This window comes from Haliaeetus leucocephalus, unplaced genomic scaffold, assembly GCF_000737465.1.
Source record: "Haliaeetus leucocephalus isolate CR32 unplaced genomic scaffold, Haliaeetus_leucocephalus-4.0 Scaffold555, whole genome shotgun sequence".
In the NCBI taxonomy this organism is placed as follows: domain Eukaryota; kingdom Metazoa; phylum Chordata; class Aves; order Accipitriformes; family Accipitridae; genus Haliaeetus; species Haliaeetus leucocephalus.
In genome coordinates, this window is record NW_010972991.1 from 20,639,636 (window position 1) to 20,659,680 (window position 20,045).

General features: G+C 42.1%; 1 protein-coding gene across 1 annotated transcript in view; it reads left to right on the forward strand.

Annotated features, from left to right (window-relative positions):
* CDH17 (cadherin 17, LI cadherin (liver-intestine)) overlaps positions 1-16,742 on the forward strand; it is a 28,556-nt gene extending 11,814 nt beyond the window's left edge. Inside the window, exons 8-18 of the mRNA XM_010577147.1 lie at positions 96-227; positions 1,092-1,242; positions 1,972-2,187; positions 3,471-3,547; positions 5,006-5,197; positions 6,444-6,688; positions 8,549-8,679; positions 9,860-10,096; positions 12,061-12,177; positions 12,284-12,400; positions 16,633-16,742. Coding sequence (XP_010575449.1) covers positions 96-227; positions 1,092-1,242; positions 1,972-2,187; positions 3,471-3,547; positions 5,006-5,197; positions 6,444-6,688; positions 8,549-8,679; positions 9,860-10,096; positions 12,061-12,177; positions 12,284-12,400; positions 16,633-16,742 — 1,725 coding nt within the window. The remainder of the gene's footprint in view (positions 1-95; positions 228-1,091; positions 1,243-1,971; positions 2,188-3,470; positions 3,548-5,005; positions 5,198-6,443; positions 6,689-8,548; positions 8,680-9,859; positions 10,097-12,060; positions 12,178-12,283; positions 12,401-16,632) is intronic.
* Positions 16,743-20,045: the final 3,303 nt, after the last annotated feature.

Below are 20,045 nucleotides of genomic sequence, written 5' to 3' on the forward strand. Positions count from 1 at the left end.
ATGCAATCTTTTCTGTTTGTGGTCCAGAAATGATCCCTGTTAAATCTCAGTCTACACTTCTGACTTCCTATCCTGACTTATTTTTGTGTTTTTAGGTGCATTCAAATGAGCCAGATGTAATTTATGACCTTTTTGAAAAAGAAAAGCTGCCCAGGCTCCCATTTTCCATCGATCAGAATGGGGTTATTTATGTGACTGACCCATTGGACAGGGAAGAAAAGGATACTGTAAGTAAACACATAAAACCTCACCAATGGGAGAGACCATAGCAGGAAGCTGATTATTGGTGTGGGAGTAAATATGAGAAAGCTCACTAGAAAGGCCAGATGGGAAAAAAAAGAAAGAAAAGCTTTGTTTCTTGTAATTTCTGTTTGGGAATGACTTGATAGATATGAAAACACTTTCATCTACTACACTGTAAATAGCCTTCAGTTTGGTACCCTACAACATTTCTACATAGGTCTGGCAGTAGCAATCACTGCCCACAGCGTATGTATAATGTACAACATGGACTAACCATCACAAGATTGTAGGTGCATGGGCAAGAGTTAGTGGCATTTGTGGAGGGCAAGAGATTTGGATGTTTCAGATCTACTCCAGATCCCAGGGACCTCAGGGATCTCTCCACAGCAAAAGCAGAGTTTATCTTGCAGTTGTAACTGTCAAATTACCCTGAAGTTCCCCATCTTGGGGTCTTTTAGACAGAAAACCCTCTGTCCCCTTCTGGTCTTGGAGGAAATTTGGGCACAGAATAGGCCAGAGATAAGATATGCTGGAGGAATCCTATCTCTGTATGTGACAGATGAATTTGCAAAGTGACAAAAGTGAGATATTCCTGCTTTTCTTGAATTTTTGCAAGAGCAAGTTCACAGTGTAGTGAAGTATTCAGGACTTTTAAGTTCTTTCAAGAACTCAGACCTTAGACACTAAGGGGTGATGGAAGAGTTTTGAATTAAACAGAGTGAAAATACTCAACAAACATAAGAGAGGATATTTTATTTGCATGGAATGCTCCCATAGTTACACATCTAAATGTAAAATATTGTCACAGTGGACATTCAACACATATACTCTCGATATTCTTATTGCAGTATTCTTTCTTTGCGGTCACAAAAGATAACAAGGGAGAACTGGTGGACAAGCCTCTGCACATTCATGTTATTGTGGAAGACATTAATGACAATCCCCCTGTGTGCCAGCATGCCCTCACTGTAATTGAAGTTCAAGAAAATGAAGATGAAGGTAAGAAAACAGCTTCTACTCATTTATACATATCATTCTAGTCCTGTTACTGTTTCCAGCTGCGTGCAAATAAAGCTAGAAATTCTGATCCCAAACAGTAAAATGTAGCTCTCCTAGATAAATGTTTTCCTGTGCAGATAGCCCTGTTGTTTTCACTTCAATAATTCATGTGGAAAGGATTTCAATAACCTGAGAAGGACAGACCCAAGACCCCTACTTAAAAATTGCTGTTCCATTTAAAATATAAAATTGCATTTTCCTGCAACCACAGTTTTGGACAACTGCTTAGAACGTACAAAACCAGCCCTTTTATTACTAATACAAGAAACGCTGCTCTAAAAGTGGCATGAGCCTGTTTTCCCCCATCCAGATGCTCCTCCAGCATAATGCCTTTGACTTCAATGGACCATTACTGAAATTTCACATCAAGTCTTCACATCAGTTATTTGGTTTCAAGGCTGAAGTGTCTGCTGCTATAGTCACTTTTTCTGATAAAAACACGTAGCCCAGTCCTTTTGAACTGCCCCAAGCCCAAAACAGCTGGTTGGGATGCTAAAGTAAAAACTCCCAGAAGTCAAATGATTGTGTCCATTGCAGTGTTTTCCACGCAGTTGTATTTTTATTGCCCCTCTACTATTTGCATTGGTATCACTGTTGTCAGGGCATACCTCTGTGGAGGAATAGGACCACTGCATTACCTGACTGACTCTGGTCTCTCCTCTGCCACAGGAAGTAACATTGGCACCCTGTTAGCTACAGACATGGATGAGGAGGGCACCCTTAACTCTCGCCTGCAGTTCAAAATTAGAAGTCAAGTTCCTGCTGTTCCTGCAAGTAATCTGTTCTTTATTCAGCAAGAAACTGGGATTTTGCAGCTAACTAGCCGTTCATTAAACAGGCGCATTGCATCCAACTATTCCTTGAAGGTGCTGGTGACAGATGGAGGTATGTATTGCCTGCTGTTATACATCAGAATAATTTTGTCCACGCTGGCATCCCCTGTGCTCAGAGTCCAGGGGATGAGAGGAGACCTGGAGGATTCACTGGACAGGCAGCAGCACTGAGAGCTGGCTTGCTCTGGCATGGTACTGCCTTGTTCTCGAGATGCAGGGAGGTTAATCATGATTCATAATGCAAGTATGGAAGGAAACCAGCTCTAGGGCAGAGTGTGGATAAATTGGGAAGCTTGTTAACAAGTGCTCCAGTAAGAGATTTCCTTCCACAGGGGAAAAAAAAAAGAAGAGATCATGAGTGTGGTTTTCCCCCAAAATCTTTCAAAGGGACTCACTGAAAAAAAGTAAGAAATTAAAGACAGCTGCTCAGAGTCCAGATAATGTATTTTAAAAGATTAAGAGCTGAAATTAATCTTCAAAAAGAATCTTGTCCATTGTGTAAGTTCCCAGGAGTCCTCTGTGGTTCACTGAATGGAAAGGAAATCAAACTCCATACTAAAGCTTAAAGCTTTGTGCTAGAGTGCTTATAGTCAGGCAAAACTTGTGGATGGAGAAACTGGCATGTAAAGAAAGCAGTGTGATATGTCTGTAAATGAAATAACATCACTTAGGTAGATGACTTGCAGATAACATCACTTGCAGAGGGAGAAGCTGGTGATTTGTTCTGGATGCTTATTTGAATTCCATCCAAATAGGTTTGTTTAGAATATTCCTTAACTTTCAGCTCTTGAAGCACATCCACAAAACACTAAAATCCATCTACATATGAATAGCACACTACTAGACAGAGTATGCTTTTAAAATCACTAACCCCCATTGCTATGGGTACCCCTGCTCAGGTAGCACTTAGGTTTACATAGATCTGGAGTTTAAGTCTGGCTGTAATGAAAATGAGGGTGTTGCTTGATGGCCCACCAAGAGGACAAGGTAACATAACAACCTGGGCTTACTTTTTGACATGCAGAAGAGATATTGAGAAAGCTAACACAATTCATAGTTATCATTGTCCTGGTAAAGGTATGTGGTTAAAAAAGTGAGGGAAATGAAACAGGATGGGACAACGTTGAAGAAATTGGGAAGGTGAATAGTAAGATGGAGAGTGAGGTTGACACCGACTAAGAGATATTGGAGATCAAGTGCTTCTTACAACAGCAGGACTTTGCTTGGATTGAGCGGTTTGGCAGCGCTCACTTTTGCTCAGAGTGAACCCTTTTGGAGGAAAGTTATTTTCGGCAGAAGGGTTGCCGTGACATTGTTTGTTCTCTTTCCATGCAGTATTTCAAACAATCTGTGACGTGCAAATATATGTCATTGACATCAATGATCGGATTCCCATCTTTGAAAAATCAGATGTGAGTATTTTTAATGCCATTTTTGATGTCCCAATAACTTTTGACAAAAGTTTGAGCATATGTTCAATGTCTATAGTATGTTAATGGGAAACTAACCTTTTACAGAACAAGTAACAGAGCAATCCACTAGTGAAAATAAATACAAGGTATTGCTGCAAAGCCTGCCTATAAGCTCTATCTAGACAGTGAATAGTGGAACTGACTCATAGTTAATTCTGAAATACAAGGTAGTTTGCTCAGTGGAAAACTATGTGTAAAGAAATAAATGATTCTACTAAAGCAGTTTATTCCAGAAATGTAAGTTCTGGAGGGAAAGGGGGAAGAAAAGGCTTTAAAATTAATTAAAATAGCTAAATGGAAAAAAGCTAACATCTCCCGAGTTCCCTTCCAAACACAATATTAACATATGCAGAAAAGCCAGAAGGTGAATGGAAACCAAAGGCTCTATTTGCTTTAACCAGAAACAGTGGTCCAGTGATCCATGCCCAAACGCATACCTGCTGGCCCTTGATTCCAGAATGGGTGTCAGGCTCTTGCCTGTTCCTCTGGTGGAGCTGCTGGCATCTGGCAGAGAGACCTGCAGACCTTCTGTGATTTCTGCCTGCTGGCCCAAGCCTCCCTGCAGACACTGCAGTGGCCGGAGTGTCTACATTCAGGTGTCTAACCTCCCACCATACTTGTAGGCAACGCAGGCCATGGGCTCAGGAGAGCTGTCTGGCCCATCAGGTGTAGGTGTCCTTTTGGGGAAGCTGTGTTGGTTTTTGGACTTTGCTGACTGCATTGCCCAGCTCTCTGTTGATGACAGAGGGAGCTTAGACACATGCAGACTAAGTGCCTACATAGCAGGCTGTTGAGTTTCTCACCTCAAGGTCTCAGTCCAGGACCTGGTCTCAAGAAGACACTGCTGGATCAGGGCACACACCAAACAGAGTAAATGGAGCTGGGCTGCTAATGTGGCAACAGCCTGTGCTGCATGGAGCAATTAAATATTTAACAGTCAGTGGCTAGGGTGCTCACTGGGTACAGAGGAGATGTACTGCTCTGAGCATTGCATGAACGTGGAGTGGTTTCAACGGAGGAGGTAAAGGTTTGGGACTGTTGCTATGCTAGTAGCTTACCCACTGACAGAGATCCCATCACCTTTGATAAATGTATGCTAAAAAGGGGGATATAGCAACTTTGCATATGCTCTAGTGCCCATATTGCAAGTCTGGGTTCCCCTGGGCTGTGAGGTAGCTCACCTGTACTGCTGCAGGGCACTTCACTGATGCTTTTGTACATCTCTCTAACCTGGTTGTGTCTCTGCTGTGCAGTGCACCCACTGCATCCCTCCCTCACACAGGTGCTGTGGGTTGAAATACATCTGTCCTTGTGGGTCGCAAGCTTGTTGTAGCGCTCAAGTTTTTTTCTGCAGATGGTGCTCAGTGTGTCATGTTTCAATGATCTCTCTCTCCTCAGTATCACAACGTGACTGTTGCAGAAAGTGTCCCGGTAGGAACAGTAATATTAGAAATTCAAGCTACCGATGGAGACGAGCCTGCCACAGGGAGCTCCTACATCATTTACCAAGTGAAGGAAGGAGATCCAAACAACACGTTCATCATAGAGACAGATTCTAAAACAAACCGAGGATTCGTCAAGATTAACAAGGTGAATAGATGGATTTGTTCTTCTCCTTTATATGTGTGTATATATATATATATGTCATAAACAGTAACTGCCCTGGTGATGATTTGCAGAGGTGGGGGTTGGCTGGTGGTGGGGTGAGGACACCCTAAGCATGGTGCAGACTGCATGAGACCCCACTCTTGGGCTCAGGCGCTGTGCCTGTGTGATGCTCAGGCACACTTACACTCCTGCCTTTGCTGTGCCCTACCCACCCATTGCCATCAGCAGCTCCCTCTGCTGGCTCTGCTGTTGGCCCCTTCTCCAGCAGAGAAGGCTCTGGCCAGTGAAGTAGGTCTTTATGCACCATAAAGAAAAAAAAAGGCATTATTTGAGTGATTTTGCAGCAGTGTTCCTGGAAAAGAGAAAGCCAGCTAAATGCTTCCATGGGCTGTAGTCGTGGTGGTGGGCTGTCACGGGGCAGATCCTCCTCCCTGCTGGTGCCCTGGGCCATCAATGGCTTTTGCAATGGGACGTGCAAGCGAGACCAGCATGTCTTGATGTCAGGATGGAGAGGCAATTTGTTCCTGCTGAGGCAAACATTAACCGTGACAAAGCCAAGGTCAGCGCATACTGCAGTGGGTGATACATCTCATATGTTGAATGCTGGAGACAGGAATATAAGGAACACTTTCTGCTGCATCCATGAATTTCAATAGCAAAAGTACTCTCCCTTTGAAATTAGCCTTCTCGAAGGCGCTTGAACTATGGGTCCAGAAAACCTATCACTCATTTTCCAAGGGGTGACATGTTGTTTGCATCCAGTTCACCTGTCGCCGGCTGGGCCAAGGGCAGGCAGATGCAGCATTTCATGGACCATTTTCAGGCTCAACGTCAGTGTCATTTTTTCCCAAGGAGGCAATTGTGAGAAACTCTGTGGTGTAACAACCCTCACACAACTTTTGTCACCTGGAGGTCACCTGAGGCCTTCTCGTACAGAGCTATAAATCCTATTGCTGTAAACAGGATATAGTTATTAAACCTAGTCAGGCAGGTGGCAACATTATTAGAAAATGCAGTTGCCAAGGAGGCCTCCAAATTGGCATATGGTTTCATTTAAATTGACTGTTCCTAGTGTCATTTTGCTCCTGACAGCTCTCCCTTAGTTAATCTGTATCTGGAATGCAATCTCTTCCTTGAGAAGAGGGGGGGGGCTTTGTGGTTTCCCATGGGAGCTCCCCATGGCAGCGGGGCCATTGCTTAAAGCACTTTTTTTTTCTAATTTATCCAGGCTCTTGACTTTGAAGCAACTTCAGTGTACAACCTGGTGATCAGTGCCACAAACCCCGAACCGTTGGTGCCAGGCGTGCAGTACAACTCAAGCTCCCTTACCTCGTTTAAAGTCTTTGTAACAAATGTGGACGAGCCTCCTGTTTTCCACAAGACAGTTTACAAAGCAGAAGTGTCTGAAGACATTCCTGTCAATTCCCTGGTCATGACGGTAGAGGCCTATGATCCTGAGGGGGATACTGTACGGTAAAAAAGAGTGACCATGGTTTATTTATTGAATTTAGGATTTTAAAAGTTGTTCTAGAAGAGGTACAAGGAAACCACACCCAATATTTGGCATGCAGGAAAAGTCTTTTTTACCAAAGTCTTATCTCCTAGTAGAAGGTGGGGTGGTGGGGTAGTGGCTGGTGACCCACCTGCAGCAGACTGCTGGGCATTGTTTTTCTAACCAGCTTTCTCTCTATGCTGTGTCCAGCATCAGCCATTGGGGCCCTTGAACCAGGAAACTAAAAGGAAAGAAGGCCAGTATATGTCTCCAGGAAAAAGGCTGAGCTGGTCTGAGAATAACAGGGTTTCCAGATCCATAATTCCTTTAACAGATGAATGAAGCATATAGTGTGTACCCCTAGGAACCAGTCGGACAGTAGCTGCTTGTCACGCTGCACAGGAAACTGCACAGGGCTTTTTCTTCACCAAAACACACTACCTGTACTGAAACTCAAGTCTATAATAGACAATTAATTTATTTTCTTTTCCAACTGCCAAAGACGATATGCCTGCTTCCACTGCAGATGCAACGTTCTGTGCAAGACAACTCCCGTGCTTGTGAGTGGGATGCAAAACCTCAAACTGTCTCATTCAGTGGCCCAACGCCATGTTGTATGACCAAGTCACCTTGAGTCTCTGCCAGCTCAAGGATCTATGTAAAGTGCTGCGTTGCATGGTGTCAATGTACCTTACACAGTAGAGTCAGATAGAAGAATTATTTGTGGCTCTTGCTGCAGGATTCCCAGCTGGGATGCTGAGCAGATCAACCCAAAACAAACAATCCTTTAAATTTAACTAAAATTCAGCAAAACACTGAGTAGTTAATGGGCTTGCAGAATATGACTGTTAGGCCTCCTGTGGATTTTTATTCCCAGAGGTTTCTCATCTGGCTTTCTACTTTCCCCTAACTTTTGAGAACTTAGCATGTTTGGCCTTCTGTCAAACTGGTTTGAAAGTGAGCCACATAGTCCAGAACCTCTGGGGGATGCTGACAGAGACAGATGACAGGAATTCATATATACATAAACCACATTTCTCCTAAAAAATAGGTTAAAGGACATAAAATAAAAAGTATAAAAAGTAAAAGATGTACAAGCATGTCAGCATGCTGTTTTTAATGCAAGGGGTACAGAAAGAACAAAAACGTTGAATGAGAAGGTCAGGTCACATCTACTCAAGCAAATGCCTGTGCTTTAAGTGGGTCATATGTTCGTGGTTAAATTTGTATAAGTAAATACCCAGAGACCTTGGGTTTTTTTTAAACAATAATATAAAGACCATTATGTAGTGATGTTTAAAGTACTCTCTGTTCCAAGGCTGCCCTGATGGTAATTACAAGCTGCTCCAGACTGGCAGCAGATAACCACTGTAGTCCATCTCGGGATCCCAGCCCCTTGCTGATCCAAAAAAGGGTGCCTGGCTGCACTTCTCCTTCTGCCCCCCAGCCTTTGGCTTGCGCCCCATCAAAACCGAGACATGGGAGATGCAATGGCGAGAGAGGGACATGGGATTGGGACAGAGTGCACTTTTGGACCAAAAGCTCATGAACACCCCAGGTTTCCCAATTAGGAAGAAGGTAGAGTTGCAGTACACAGGCTGGAGTAGTGGTGGCATTCCCATGGTTCTGCTTGCACTCTTATTGTCAAAGATTTTGGCCTCCCTTCCTCTGTCTGTCTCTCCTGGATGGCTGTAGTATTGGTACTCTCCCAAGAACCCTCTCTTTGAGTACAATTGCAATCAAGACGCTTGCCTAAAATAAAAAAATAAGTATTTGCTTTGTCAGCATTTTCTCCTGATTTGGAATAGTATATGTGATTTTTTTCCTATTTCTTTCCAAAGATACTCCTTAGAAGGTGACGTGAGGAAATGGCTGAGGATTAATTCAGCCACTGGGCAGGTATACACTGCTTCCACTTTGGATCGAGAACAACAAGGAACATACACAGTTGAGGTTGTTGCATCAGAGCTAAGTAAGTGACGAAACAACTACATATACACACAGAGGACTCCCCTGCCCTTACTGTTTTATGAGGAATTATCATACTTCCCATGACTAAACCCATGAAAAGTACAGGAACATGTGGTGTAACCTTAGAAGTATGTATTTCTTAAGAATGTAACTTTCTTTAAAGAAATCTTAATGTTGTAGATAATGAGGATTAAAATAGCTTTCATGAAGTTAGCTATCATACGTTGTTATATTTGCTTGAGCCACGTGGCATATAGAGAAGGTTAGAATTTCTTCATTTCAGCATCAACATTTTTCTGCCACTTTTTTCCTCTATAGCTATAAAGATTTTAGTCTTTATTGTAGGTATGTTTAGGCTTCCTGAAAACATACCTGGAGAGTAACTTGCAACCTTGTATAGAATTTCATTTTATTATGAATAAAACTAATACACTAGTTAGTCTGAAATATACTAGGGCTCCTAGTTCCAGCCATTAGAATCTTTCAAATAGTCCATTTGGGTAGATTTCATTACATGATTTACATTTAATAAGAGTTAAAAACTCTGGACTATATCTGATTGAATGAGGTACAAATCTAGATTTCCCTTATTAAACACAGATAAACAATAATGCTGGCCATTGTTTTGGGGGTATGGGTAAAGATGCAGTTCCCGTATGTCAGAAAAAAGGAGTGCTTCCTTGAGCACCGAGATGGAGTGGGGCTGTTCCGGCAGGAACAGGCTGGAGAAATGACAGGGCTCTGAAAGCTCTTCTTGGGCCCCTTGCCTTGGCCCCAAGGCAGAATATTGACTCTCATTTCCTATATATAGAGGAGAGATGGGAAACTTAAGGAGTTTCATGCTTAAAAGAGTGCTCCAAAGAGCACTGGTCACCTTGGATGTGACCGCTTACTAGATACGATGGATGTGACTGCTTACTAGATATGATGGTCTATCTACCTCCTTTCACTTGCTAGTGTTCTGTAGTTAGCAAGAGTTGGGGTAAATAACACTTTTCAAAAAGTGGTGGTAGCTACCATAAATCCCTCAGGACCTCCTGAGACCTTGCCTCTGCAACCTGCAGACAGAATACCTCCTGCTGCCTGCCTGATGGTGTACCTATACAATAGCTGCAAGTGCAACAACCCAGCGTGTAAGTCCAAGATGTGCGTGTAACTTTGCATTCTGTTAAACTCTACAGAAAATGCAGCTCAGAAATCCAAAAGAACCTTGATACTACACTTACGTGATGTGAATGACAACCCTCCACTGTTAGCTATGGATCATCCTCCTTTCTTCTGCCACCCGCTCCGTGGAGGAGAGGGAGCTTTCATTCAAGCTGCTGATGCTGATGAACAGTCGCTTTATCCAACATTTACTTTTTCTCTCGCCGATGATATGAATACAAGAAATAATTGGGAAATCTCAAAAATCAATGGTAAGTTAATAAAGCTATTCTTATAATGATATGGGACTCTCTAAGTACTGTGGGAAATATAAAGAAATATTGAATTCCTTTCCATTCCTACTATTGCATATCCAGTATTCCATGTAGAAAAAAATAATAGGTTGTTGAGAAATTACATGCATTTTGGCATGTATTTATTTGAACACCTAAGTAAGTCATTGATTATTTTTTCAAGAGGTGACATCTAGTATGTTGCAAGCTAAAATTCACTAGTACTTATGAGAGAAGAAACATGTAAGAATAAAATGTACTGTGTGCTTAATGTATACAAATCACTTCTGCTTAAGAAATAGAGCAGTTTGCAAACTGTCTATTTTGACATTTCATATGCAAAGGGAAGTCTTGCCTCACAAACCAACTGGAGTTCTTTGAAAGGGGTCAGTAAGCACATGGATAAGTGCTTGGGCAATAGAGCCTCTCTGAACTCCTGAAAAACGTTTGATGAAATGTCCCACTAAAGAAAGTGGCTTGCCACAATGTGAAAGGGACAAGTTTTGAAAGGATAAATAGTAATTTAAAATTCAGGAGTTGGAGTAATGGTCAGCTCTTGCAGCGAAGGGAGTTCATGTGTGGTTTTCCAAAGAGTTTTTAGCTGGAACCTGTGTAGGTCAATAAGTATGGGTGTGCAATGAAGAGGCAAAGTTTATTCGTTATACAAAGTTATTTGAGTAGGAACCAAGTGCGAAGAATTGCAGAACATCCTTGCAAGACTGAGTTGGTTGAACAATAAAATGGCAGATGTAGATGAATCCCAGACTCCCAAATTCACATTTGAAATCATGGGTGCTGAGCTGGCCATTACGAGCCAGGAGTGAGACCTGTAAGCAGTTCCATGAAAATGTGAGATCAAATTACCAGTAGTGTTCAGAAAAGCAGATCAAATATTGGGAATTACTAGGAAAAGACCAGAGAAGAAATCAGAGAGCCTCATTATGCCCCTGTATAAATCCATGGTTTGTTCAAATCTTGAACCCCGGTGTCTCCGTCTCCAAAAAGATGCAGTAGAACTGGAAACAGGCTCAGACAGGGCGACAAGGACAGAGTTATGGAGTAGCCTGATATAAGAAAGAGTATGGAAGCAGCAAAGTAAGGTACTACTTTTTATCTTGGAAGAGAGTAGGGAAAAAAAATACAACAGAAGTCTATAAAATCATGAATGCTATGGTCAGGGTAGCCAGAGGTTCATCGTTTGCCCTCTCTTCCAGTACACAAACCTGGGAGCCTCAAATGAAGCTTATGAGAGCTATTTCCAGTGCAGATAGAAGGAGGAGGTAGTTAACTGTAGAACTTGTTGCCACAGGGTGTTCTGTATGTAGGAAGTTTCTACAAGTTCAAAGCAAGAAATTGCATCTCACTCGAGAAGTCCCTGAGCTGAAAATGGTTGAAGGCTGGGAGAGCATTAGGAGAAAATAAAATACATGCTTGCTTTTTTATTGTAGTCTCCATTTATTCTAGAGACAAAATACCAACATCGATAGACCTTTGGTCTGATCCCAACAGCTGTTATAGTCTTGCGTTTCCAGGTTTTAAAGAGTCTTAGATGTGACAGTGCAAGTGCACTAGCAAGATGGTCTGTCCTAGTATGTTATCTTGGGAACAATTTAAGTTGCTTATGGCTTCTATGAGTATGTGGCGTTATTCTTGGTTTAGATGTGATGCTATCAATGTAGCACTACCCAAGGTCAGATTTGGCCTGCTGTAGAAATTAGGAAGGAAATTCTCTGACTATATTATGCTGAAGGCCAGACTAAGCATTTAGACAGTCCCTTTTGACTTAATGTTTGCAAACCAATGAGACCTGGAAACACATGGGGGGAAACAGGAACTACCATCATATGCAAAGCAGCCTTAAAAAAGTGCATTTACCACTAGTATGAATGGTGAACTAAATTTCTTTCTTGTGCTGACATGAGTGTCCCATTTCCTACTTACAGCTACTCATGCTTACCTTTCTCCAAAACATGCTAACTTCGAAGAGAAGGTGTATAATGTTCCAGTAATAATTAATGACAATGGAAAACCACCTTTGGAAAGAAAAGTAAATCTTGAAGGTATGCTATGCTCAGAACTATTCATTTCAAGACAACAGTTACATTTATGAGTAATCAAACTGGACTACTAAACTTCTCATTAACCTCATGGCATTTCTTTTTGCAGTAAACATCTGCAAGTGTTCAAGTGAAAATTCGTGTTTTATTGAAGTACAGCGTGAGCACTCCTGGCCAAGCACTGGCCAGGCAATTGGGATTCTTATTGGGGTCCTGCTGATCATTGGTAGGTCACTTTTTCTTGGTTGATATGAAGCCAGGTCTCCGGGATATGATGGTGCTGCTGCATTTCTGACACTTATTCACTTGCTGGGTGAAGCGATGTCATGAATGTTGCAGAATGTGCAAAAGAGGAAAGATCTCATGACTGTGTATCGTGATTGCTGCAAACTTGTAAGGTTTTGTTCATAGGAATAGTTTTCTTTGGCCTGTGCTTCTGCATCAATGTACAATGGTACAGCAAGCAGCTGTGACAGAAGTAAATGCTGCACTTGTAGCATATTGTCAGTTCATTGCTACCTACTACCTTTTGCCTCTCAGGGAAGCAACTGGAGCCTTGTCTTGGGCTTCCAGATTACAGTGAAAACAGTGAAGTATCCAGGGATGTCATGCTTACAATGTTTGTACCCATAGCTTACAATTATGATTTTATTCACCTATTTCAGCTTTGTAGGTTTCCATTTTTCATATGGACAATTGCTCTGAGCTGTGGAAAACTGACATTTACAGGAACAAAGTACAGTTATATTGTTAAGTGGTAGTGAACAGTATTATATTCTTATAGGCATTAGCTGATGCAACTTCAACAAGTAGCTTAAAACTTTTTCCAAAACAAGACAAAATCTTTCTTGGGAATAGAATAGAATAGAATAGCATAGAATAGAATAGAATATTTCAGTTGGAACAGACCTACAATGATAATCTAGTTCAACTGCCTGACCACTTCAGGGCTGGCCAGAAGTTCAAGCATGTTATTAAAGGCACTGCCCAAATGCCTCTTAAACACTGACGAGGTTGGGGCATCAACCACCTCTCTAGGAAGCCTGTTCCAGTGTTTGACCACGTCTGAACCTCCCCTGGCGCAGCTTTGACCCATTCCCACATGTCCTATCAGTGGGTACCAGGGAGAAAAGATCAGCTCCTCCCTCACCACATCCCCTCCTCAGGAAGCTGTGGAGAGCAATGAGGTCACCCCTCAGCCTCCTTTTCTCCAAACTAGACAAACCCAAAGTCCTTAGCTGCACCTCACAGGACATGCTTTCCAGCCCTTTCACAGCTTTGTTGCCCTCCTCTGGACACATTCAAGGACCTTCACATCCTTCTTAAATTGTGGGGCCCAGAAGTGCACACACTACTCGAGGTGAGGCCGCACCAATGCTGTGTCCAGTGGGATAATCACCTCTTTTGACGGGCTGGTTATGCTGTGTTTGATGCACCCCAGGATGCGGTTTGCCCTCTTGGCTGCCAGAGCACACTGCTGACTCAAACTGAACCTGCTGTCGACCAGCACCCCCAGGTCCCTCTCTGCAGGCTGCTCTTCAGCCATTCCTCTCCCAGTTTATACTTGTGCTTGGTGTTACTCTGTCCTGGGTGCAGAATCTGGCATTTCGACTTGTTAAATTTCATCCCATTAATCATTGTCCAATGCTCCAATCTATCTAGATCCTTCTGCAAGGCCTCTTGTCCCTCAAGAGAGTCAGCAGCACCCCCCAGTTTGGTATCATCAGCAAACTTGCTAATGGTGCATTCAACTCCTACATCCAGATCATGGATAAATATATTGAACAGAACTGGCCCTGCAATTGAGCCCTGAGGAACACTACTGGTGACAGGTCACCAGCCAGATGTAGTCCCATTCACTACAACCCTTTGAGCTCTGCCCATCAGCCAGTTCTTCACCCAGCACACAGTGAACCTGCTCATCCCACAGCTGGACAACTTGTCCAGAAAGATGCTGTGAGGGACAGTATCAAAAGCCTTATTAAAATCCAGAAAAACTACATCTACCACCTTCCCTTCATCCACAAGGTGGGTGACCTTATTATAGAAGGACATCAAATTAGTTAAACAGGACTTTCCCTTTGTGAACCCATGTTGATGGTGCCAGATGATCGCATTGCTCTTTAAATGCCTTTCAATAGTACCCAGTATGATTTTTTCCACAATTTTTCCAGGAACTGAGGTTAGACTAACAGGTCTGTAGTTCCCCAGGTCTTCCCTCGCACCCTTTTTGTAGACTGGAATAACATTGGCCAGCTTCCAGTCAGCAGGGACCTCCCCAGACTCCCAAGACCTTTGGTAGATGGTCAAGAGGGGTCCTACCATAATATCCTCTAGCTCCTTCAGTATTCTCTTTATCAATGTTAAGTGCAAAAGTAGTGAGGATGACTGTTGATGGGATCTAGTCTCCTAGGAAATGAAGAGCAAGAAGAATTCAGTGCTCAGTTCTGTTTGATTTTTGAATGTTATGGTCACAAGAGCCAGACTGGGAAACTGTGACTCAGCTGTAGAGAGGAGAGGGAGTGTGAAAGACCCATGGAGAAAATCAAAGCGGAATTAAATACGTTACAGACCACATATTCAAAAGAGTCACATTGAATTTGAGGATAAAAGGGAAAAAACCCAAGAACTTATGTAAGTTACCATTACTTCAATTCTAAAAGAAGAGAGAACGAGTCCCCAAGAACAACTTCAGTACCTAAAAAGACAAAATCAAAGCTCTGTGTTGAGTTTCTTTTGTAATACACAAACCCCTAAAGCAAGAGAAAGTGCTGATGCATATGTGACACATATGTGTTTGTCTTTTGAAGATAAAAAGAGGAAAAAAAAATTTTCAAAGGACTTAAAATGGAAGAAGCCATACTCAGACCATGCGATTGACAGAGAAACCTCTCAAACTGCATGATCACCTGTGTTTAAGCTTCTCACAGCACTTATTTCTGCACAATGCTTTAGTCTGATCCCTCACTTAGTATAGCGCTGCATTTAAGTGAAAATTTTATTGGATAAGTGACTAAAAATGTTTTCACTACAAGAGAGCTGGTCAGCTTCAGAGAGCACAGTAAAAGTTGCTACTGCTTTTTGACTTTTAAAAAACACAGTGTTTGTAGCTCAGACAGGATTTTAAAAAGAGTTACTGAAATGAATATGCAGGTTTTTTCAATAGCAAGGTTTTTTTCACTGTAAAGGCAAAATCAGATGGTAGCCTCTCAGATGGTTTTAATGAGATGAGCAAGGAAAAAACAATGAGAAGTATCTAAAGATTTTATGAAACCTGGGGAGATTACAAACATTAAGTTTGGCCTTGAAGCTCAGACTGTCTGACACCAGAATGAATTCCAACATGAGCTAGGGACTCTCTCAGACCTCAGCACCTTTCATTCCAAGAGCAAGGATCCTCTGTAGTCTTACTTTCTTTAAAAGAAACACAGAGCATATACACTGGAAAACAAAATACAACAAAACAAAAAATACACCCCAAACCCTCAGCCAAGCCATTCTGATGGGACAAATTCTTTCATTAAGACAAACTGTCTCTCTCCTGGAAGGTATTTCTCCCACTGAGAAGAGGGTGGAAGAATAACTATTGGGTGGCAGATAGTAGGCATGTTCCTTGATTAACTACTCAGATACCACAAACATGAATGTAAAATAAGAGCAACTAGAGAACAGATACTCAGAGCAATGAATAGAGCAAAGGGAGTAGCTGAGCACTCCTATGTACTCTAGTAAAGCAACAAAGAGATGTTGGAAGTGATAGATAACCTAGCACTGATAAAGAGGAAATAAATTTACGTACAAGCCCATCATGATTTAAAAAGATCAAACATGTATATACACACATAGTATGCATATTTGATGTGTATATATACATATATATGTATATATGCATATGAAGACACCTAGACACCTTCGGTTAGATATGACAAGTGATGATAAAGGGTATAAGCACTTCTAATCCAGGCCAGAAGAAAATCTCAGTCATTCTTGGGCATAGGACCACAAATCTCTGGGGTCCATTAGCTATTCCTAACAGATACCAAGGAGTTCCTGAAGAACAATTTTGCTGTCAGGAGTCTCATCTTTGCTGTGACAGAATTGCCATTCCATCAGGAAAAAAAGAACAGGGATTATGATTCAAGACAAACATGACAAATCACTGCTCAAAGAGAGGCAGTTTAAAAAAGACACTTTGCCATCTGGTCAGATTCTAGAGGAGAAGTTCTCCTTTGGGGGAAGTCTCCTGAGCCCTGAGGCATCTGATCCTGCCCACCAGTACCCTGGGTCCCTGAACATGCTGTTGGTCCAACACTGCGTGGTCATTCCCTAAAGCCGTTTGCTTCTGTTCAAGAGGTAAAGCAGTATGGATGTTACAGTGTGGGTGTCAGATCCTTTGCCAAAATACCTTTTCAGAAAGTCTTCTCTTCCCTTTAATGATGAGTGCTCTCTGTTTTTCAGGTTTCATTATAGGGAGTGTGTTTTTTCACATGAGATACAAACAGAAAAATGAAAAGAAGAGCCATGAGAAAGATGTAAAGGATAAGTCTGAACTCAACAGACTGGCTTAATGACTGTTTCATCAAGAGACAAATATGACCTTTGGGTTGGGAAGGAGTGAGCTTTGTAGCTCCCAAAGCCCAGAAGTGTACTATCACAAATTGAGGATACGAACATGCAAAAGCAGGCTCCCAGGGTTTTGTCTTCACTTTTGTAGGCAATACTATTCAGACTGAAACAAAAAACATACGTACACTTCAGCAGCAGCCATTAATAAGAATATCAGCTTTGACTGAGGTGTTAACTCATGACAACACCAAATGCTGAGCTCCTGCAAGGATCAATACATGGGACCAGCCTTCATTGTTTGGCAGCTGAAGTGAATATGGACTTTCCAGAGGACTACATTTTATCTAACTACACATCTTTGGCTCTTTCCATCTCAATAAGTTACTGAATAGCAGAACTGGGAATAAAGTCCTGTGCTACATTTGAAGATGTCCCATGAAGTTTCAGGAATCCCTCTGGATCTCAGCAAAGGAACTCCCAAATTTCCTGCAATCTGTAATTTGCCCTGCGTCATGCCTACTTACATTATGCTGGTGAATTTGTGCTGGCAATATTCACTAGCAATGTGACATTTCAGTTTTTCATTTCTGATATCCACAGAGTATAACCACTTTGTGAAGCACCATGGCCTTTCATCACAGTTTCTAAGTTAAAAGACACATGCTGAGTCACGTGGAATTGGGTAACGTGCTGTTTTATTGTACTTGCCCACTAGACATTAGATAAGAATAAAAATATTCTTTAAAGGCTTTGGTGTCCGCTGCTTTTATAAAAAAAAAAAGAGAGAAAGTGCATGAGAGCAAGCCATTGCTGCTTGGTTATCTATTGTATTTAACTCTCACTTTTGCATAATACAGATTAAAAATGGCTCTCAGGCCAGAGTGGCACGTGTCCAGCTGATTCAAGATGCAATGAGTGCTGGAGGCACTTGTATCTTGGTCTCAGTAAAATGTATTTGAGCCCAGGATGACACTCAGAGAAGGAAAACCTTTCTCCTGACAGCATGCCTATAGAAGGGCATTTTTGGTGACAGTTTGAGGGAGGCTTTTCTTTTAAGCTATAAATAAAAGCTGACGAATATTCTGTTAAACTGAAAAGACAATATACTTTTGAAAACACTGAAGAAAAAGTCATATGGAAAAGAGTATGTTTGTTTGCACAGGATTTTTTTAATAGCTTTTGCATGCAGCACAGAACTAGAAAGAGAAGAGCACTTTTTTGGTAGCATTACATTATAATAGGTTTTCCTAGAATGCTGCCAGCAAAAACTTTGCTTTTGGGCTTCAGCAACACAACCCAATTGTTGTATCTCTTACCCCAGCTTCCCCAGCTGTTGGAGCTCTGTTATTTGCTGTGGGGCTCACTGCTGGAATGTATTTATTTTATGATGGGAATGCAATCCATTATATTTGGAAAGTATGACATTCAGTTACGTCAGTGCGTCCAGGGATCAGGATTAGTATATTGTTTTACAAATAAAGAAGCCAAAGTTCAAGGGTTGTTGTACTTGTGTATACCAATACAGCTTTATCTGAAGATGGGGAAAATGTACAGAAGTTCCACTTTGCTTTATCTCCCTGGCCTGTCTTTCTGTTTGCTAGTTTTGCCCAAATGCACTTCCTATTTTCAACAATTTCTTTTCTGAAGAAGGGTCAACAAATTTCTTGTCTTATTTACCTACATTCATGGCTGGTTTGATAGCAGGACCTTATCCCTTTCCTCAGCCTACAGAGGCATTGCCACAATTTTTTGTGTCTCACAGGGTAACTCACTGTGCCCTCTGCCCAGCTGCCCTTAGGCCAGTGGATAGCAGAGCTTCTAGAACAAACAAAAAAGTCCCCCCTCCTCACGGTCTGGACCACATCTTCCGTCTTGAAGACTTTCAGTCTTGGTGTATTGGGGGTCAACCCTCCTGCAGGTATTACTCTACCAAATGTGGTTCATGTGTGGCAGGAGAGGTCTGAACGAAACTGCCTCGGGGTCCTCCCTCTCCAGTAGCTGCCCTGAGCAAGCATCTGTAGGGGCTGAGCAGGTTTTCCCTTGCTGCTGCAATGACCCCCTGACAGCCCACGCTCCTGCCTGCAGCAGAGCATAGCCAGGGCCTGCAGCACCCTGACCACCTTCCCACCCCAATCGCCCAAAGTCCCCTGCACTCAAGGGACGTGTCATGTTCATGCTCGCATGGGCATTACCTAAGCAATGCAGCTGTTACCTAACCTGCGGCTGGGGCACCATGCTCTTCTTAGTGCTTCTTGTACTGTGCATTAGTCCTACCCTCAAAAAAAAAAAAAAAAAAAAAAAAAAAAAAAATTTCCAACACTGCCACAAATATTCTCATTTTCATCACCCTCCTCCTGCCTGCCTGCCTGCCAGGACTTCACCCCCAGCCCTCCGGGGGTTTATTTAACCCAGTCCTGCTCTGGCTCCTCCATAGGTTCAGTCTCTTTTGGGAGCCAGACAAAAGCTCTCACCCAGCCTTAACCCTCCCCCGCAGCACACTGCTGCCCCCGGCCTCCTTTCCAGAGGACAAATTCAGTTTTCTTTGGGTCTCTGGAGAGGAAGAGAAGAAATACTTATTATTGTTCCTTCCCACCATGCTTCCCACCAGCCCCAGCTGGTTCCCAGGTCCCTGCAGGAGCGGTAGATACTAGGACATTTTGCCCTTGTACATTACATTTTGCTCTGAATTCAAGTTTTAAAGGACGAGCACTTCTTTTTGAGCTCCTCAAATTCCTGTCAATGTCTGTTAGTCACTGCATCCTCCGAAGTAGTTTCACTAACACTTCTTGGTAATAACTAACAATGCATAAACTGCACTTTACATGTAAAAGTGTAAAGATATAGACAGCACGGAAAACCGAGTTTAGTATAAACCTCCAAAAAATAGTTCTCTGAAGTTGGCCACATTATTTTTTTTAAACAACTTTGAAATATTGACTTATATTTGTTTATTATGCTTGAATAATAGGTATGGGATACCAGCATGATTTGCATATATACATGATTCACTACAAAGAAACTAATAAGGTCTGCAAGCATTAAAATTGAATTAGTGCTTTAAATGCATGATACTTAAAAGAAAATAGTAGGGAAGCTAAAGCTCTCCTATTTTATATCCACAAATTTTTAGAACAACTTTATACATTGACAGCAGATGGACAAATTTTGAAAACAGTGTTGATGGCTTTGGACTCGAGTTACAACCTTTCTGCCAAGAACAATATCACACAAGAAGTCCAGTGATGAAATCTGCTGAGAATATGTCCTCTGGAGTGGTTCTTTTCCACGGCTCCTCCTCCAAGCAT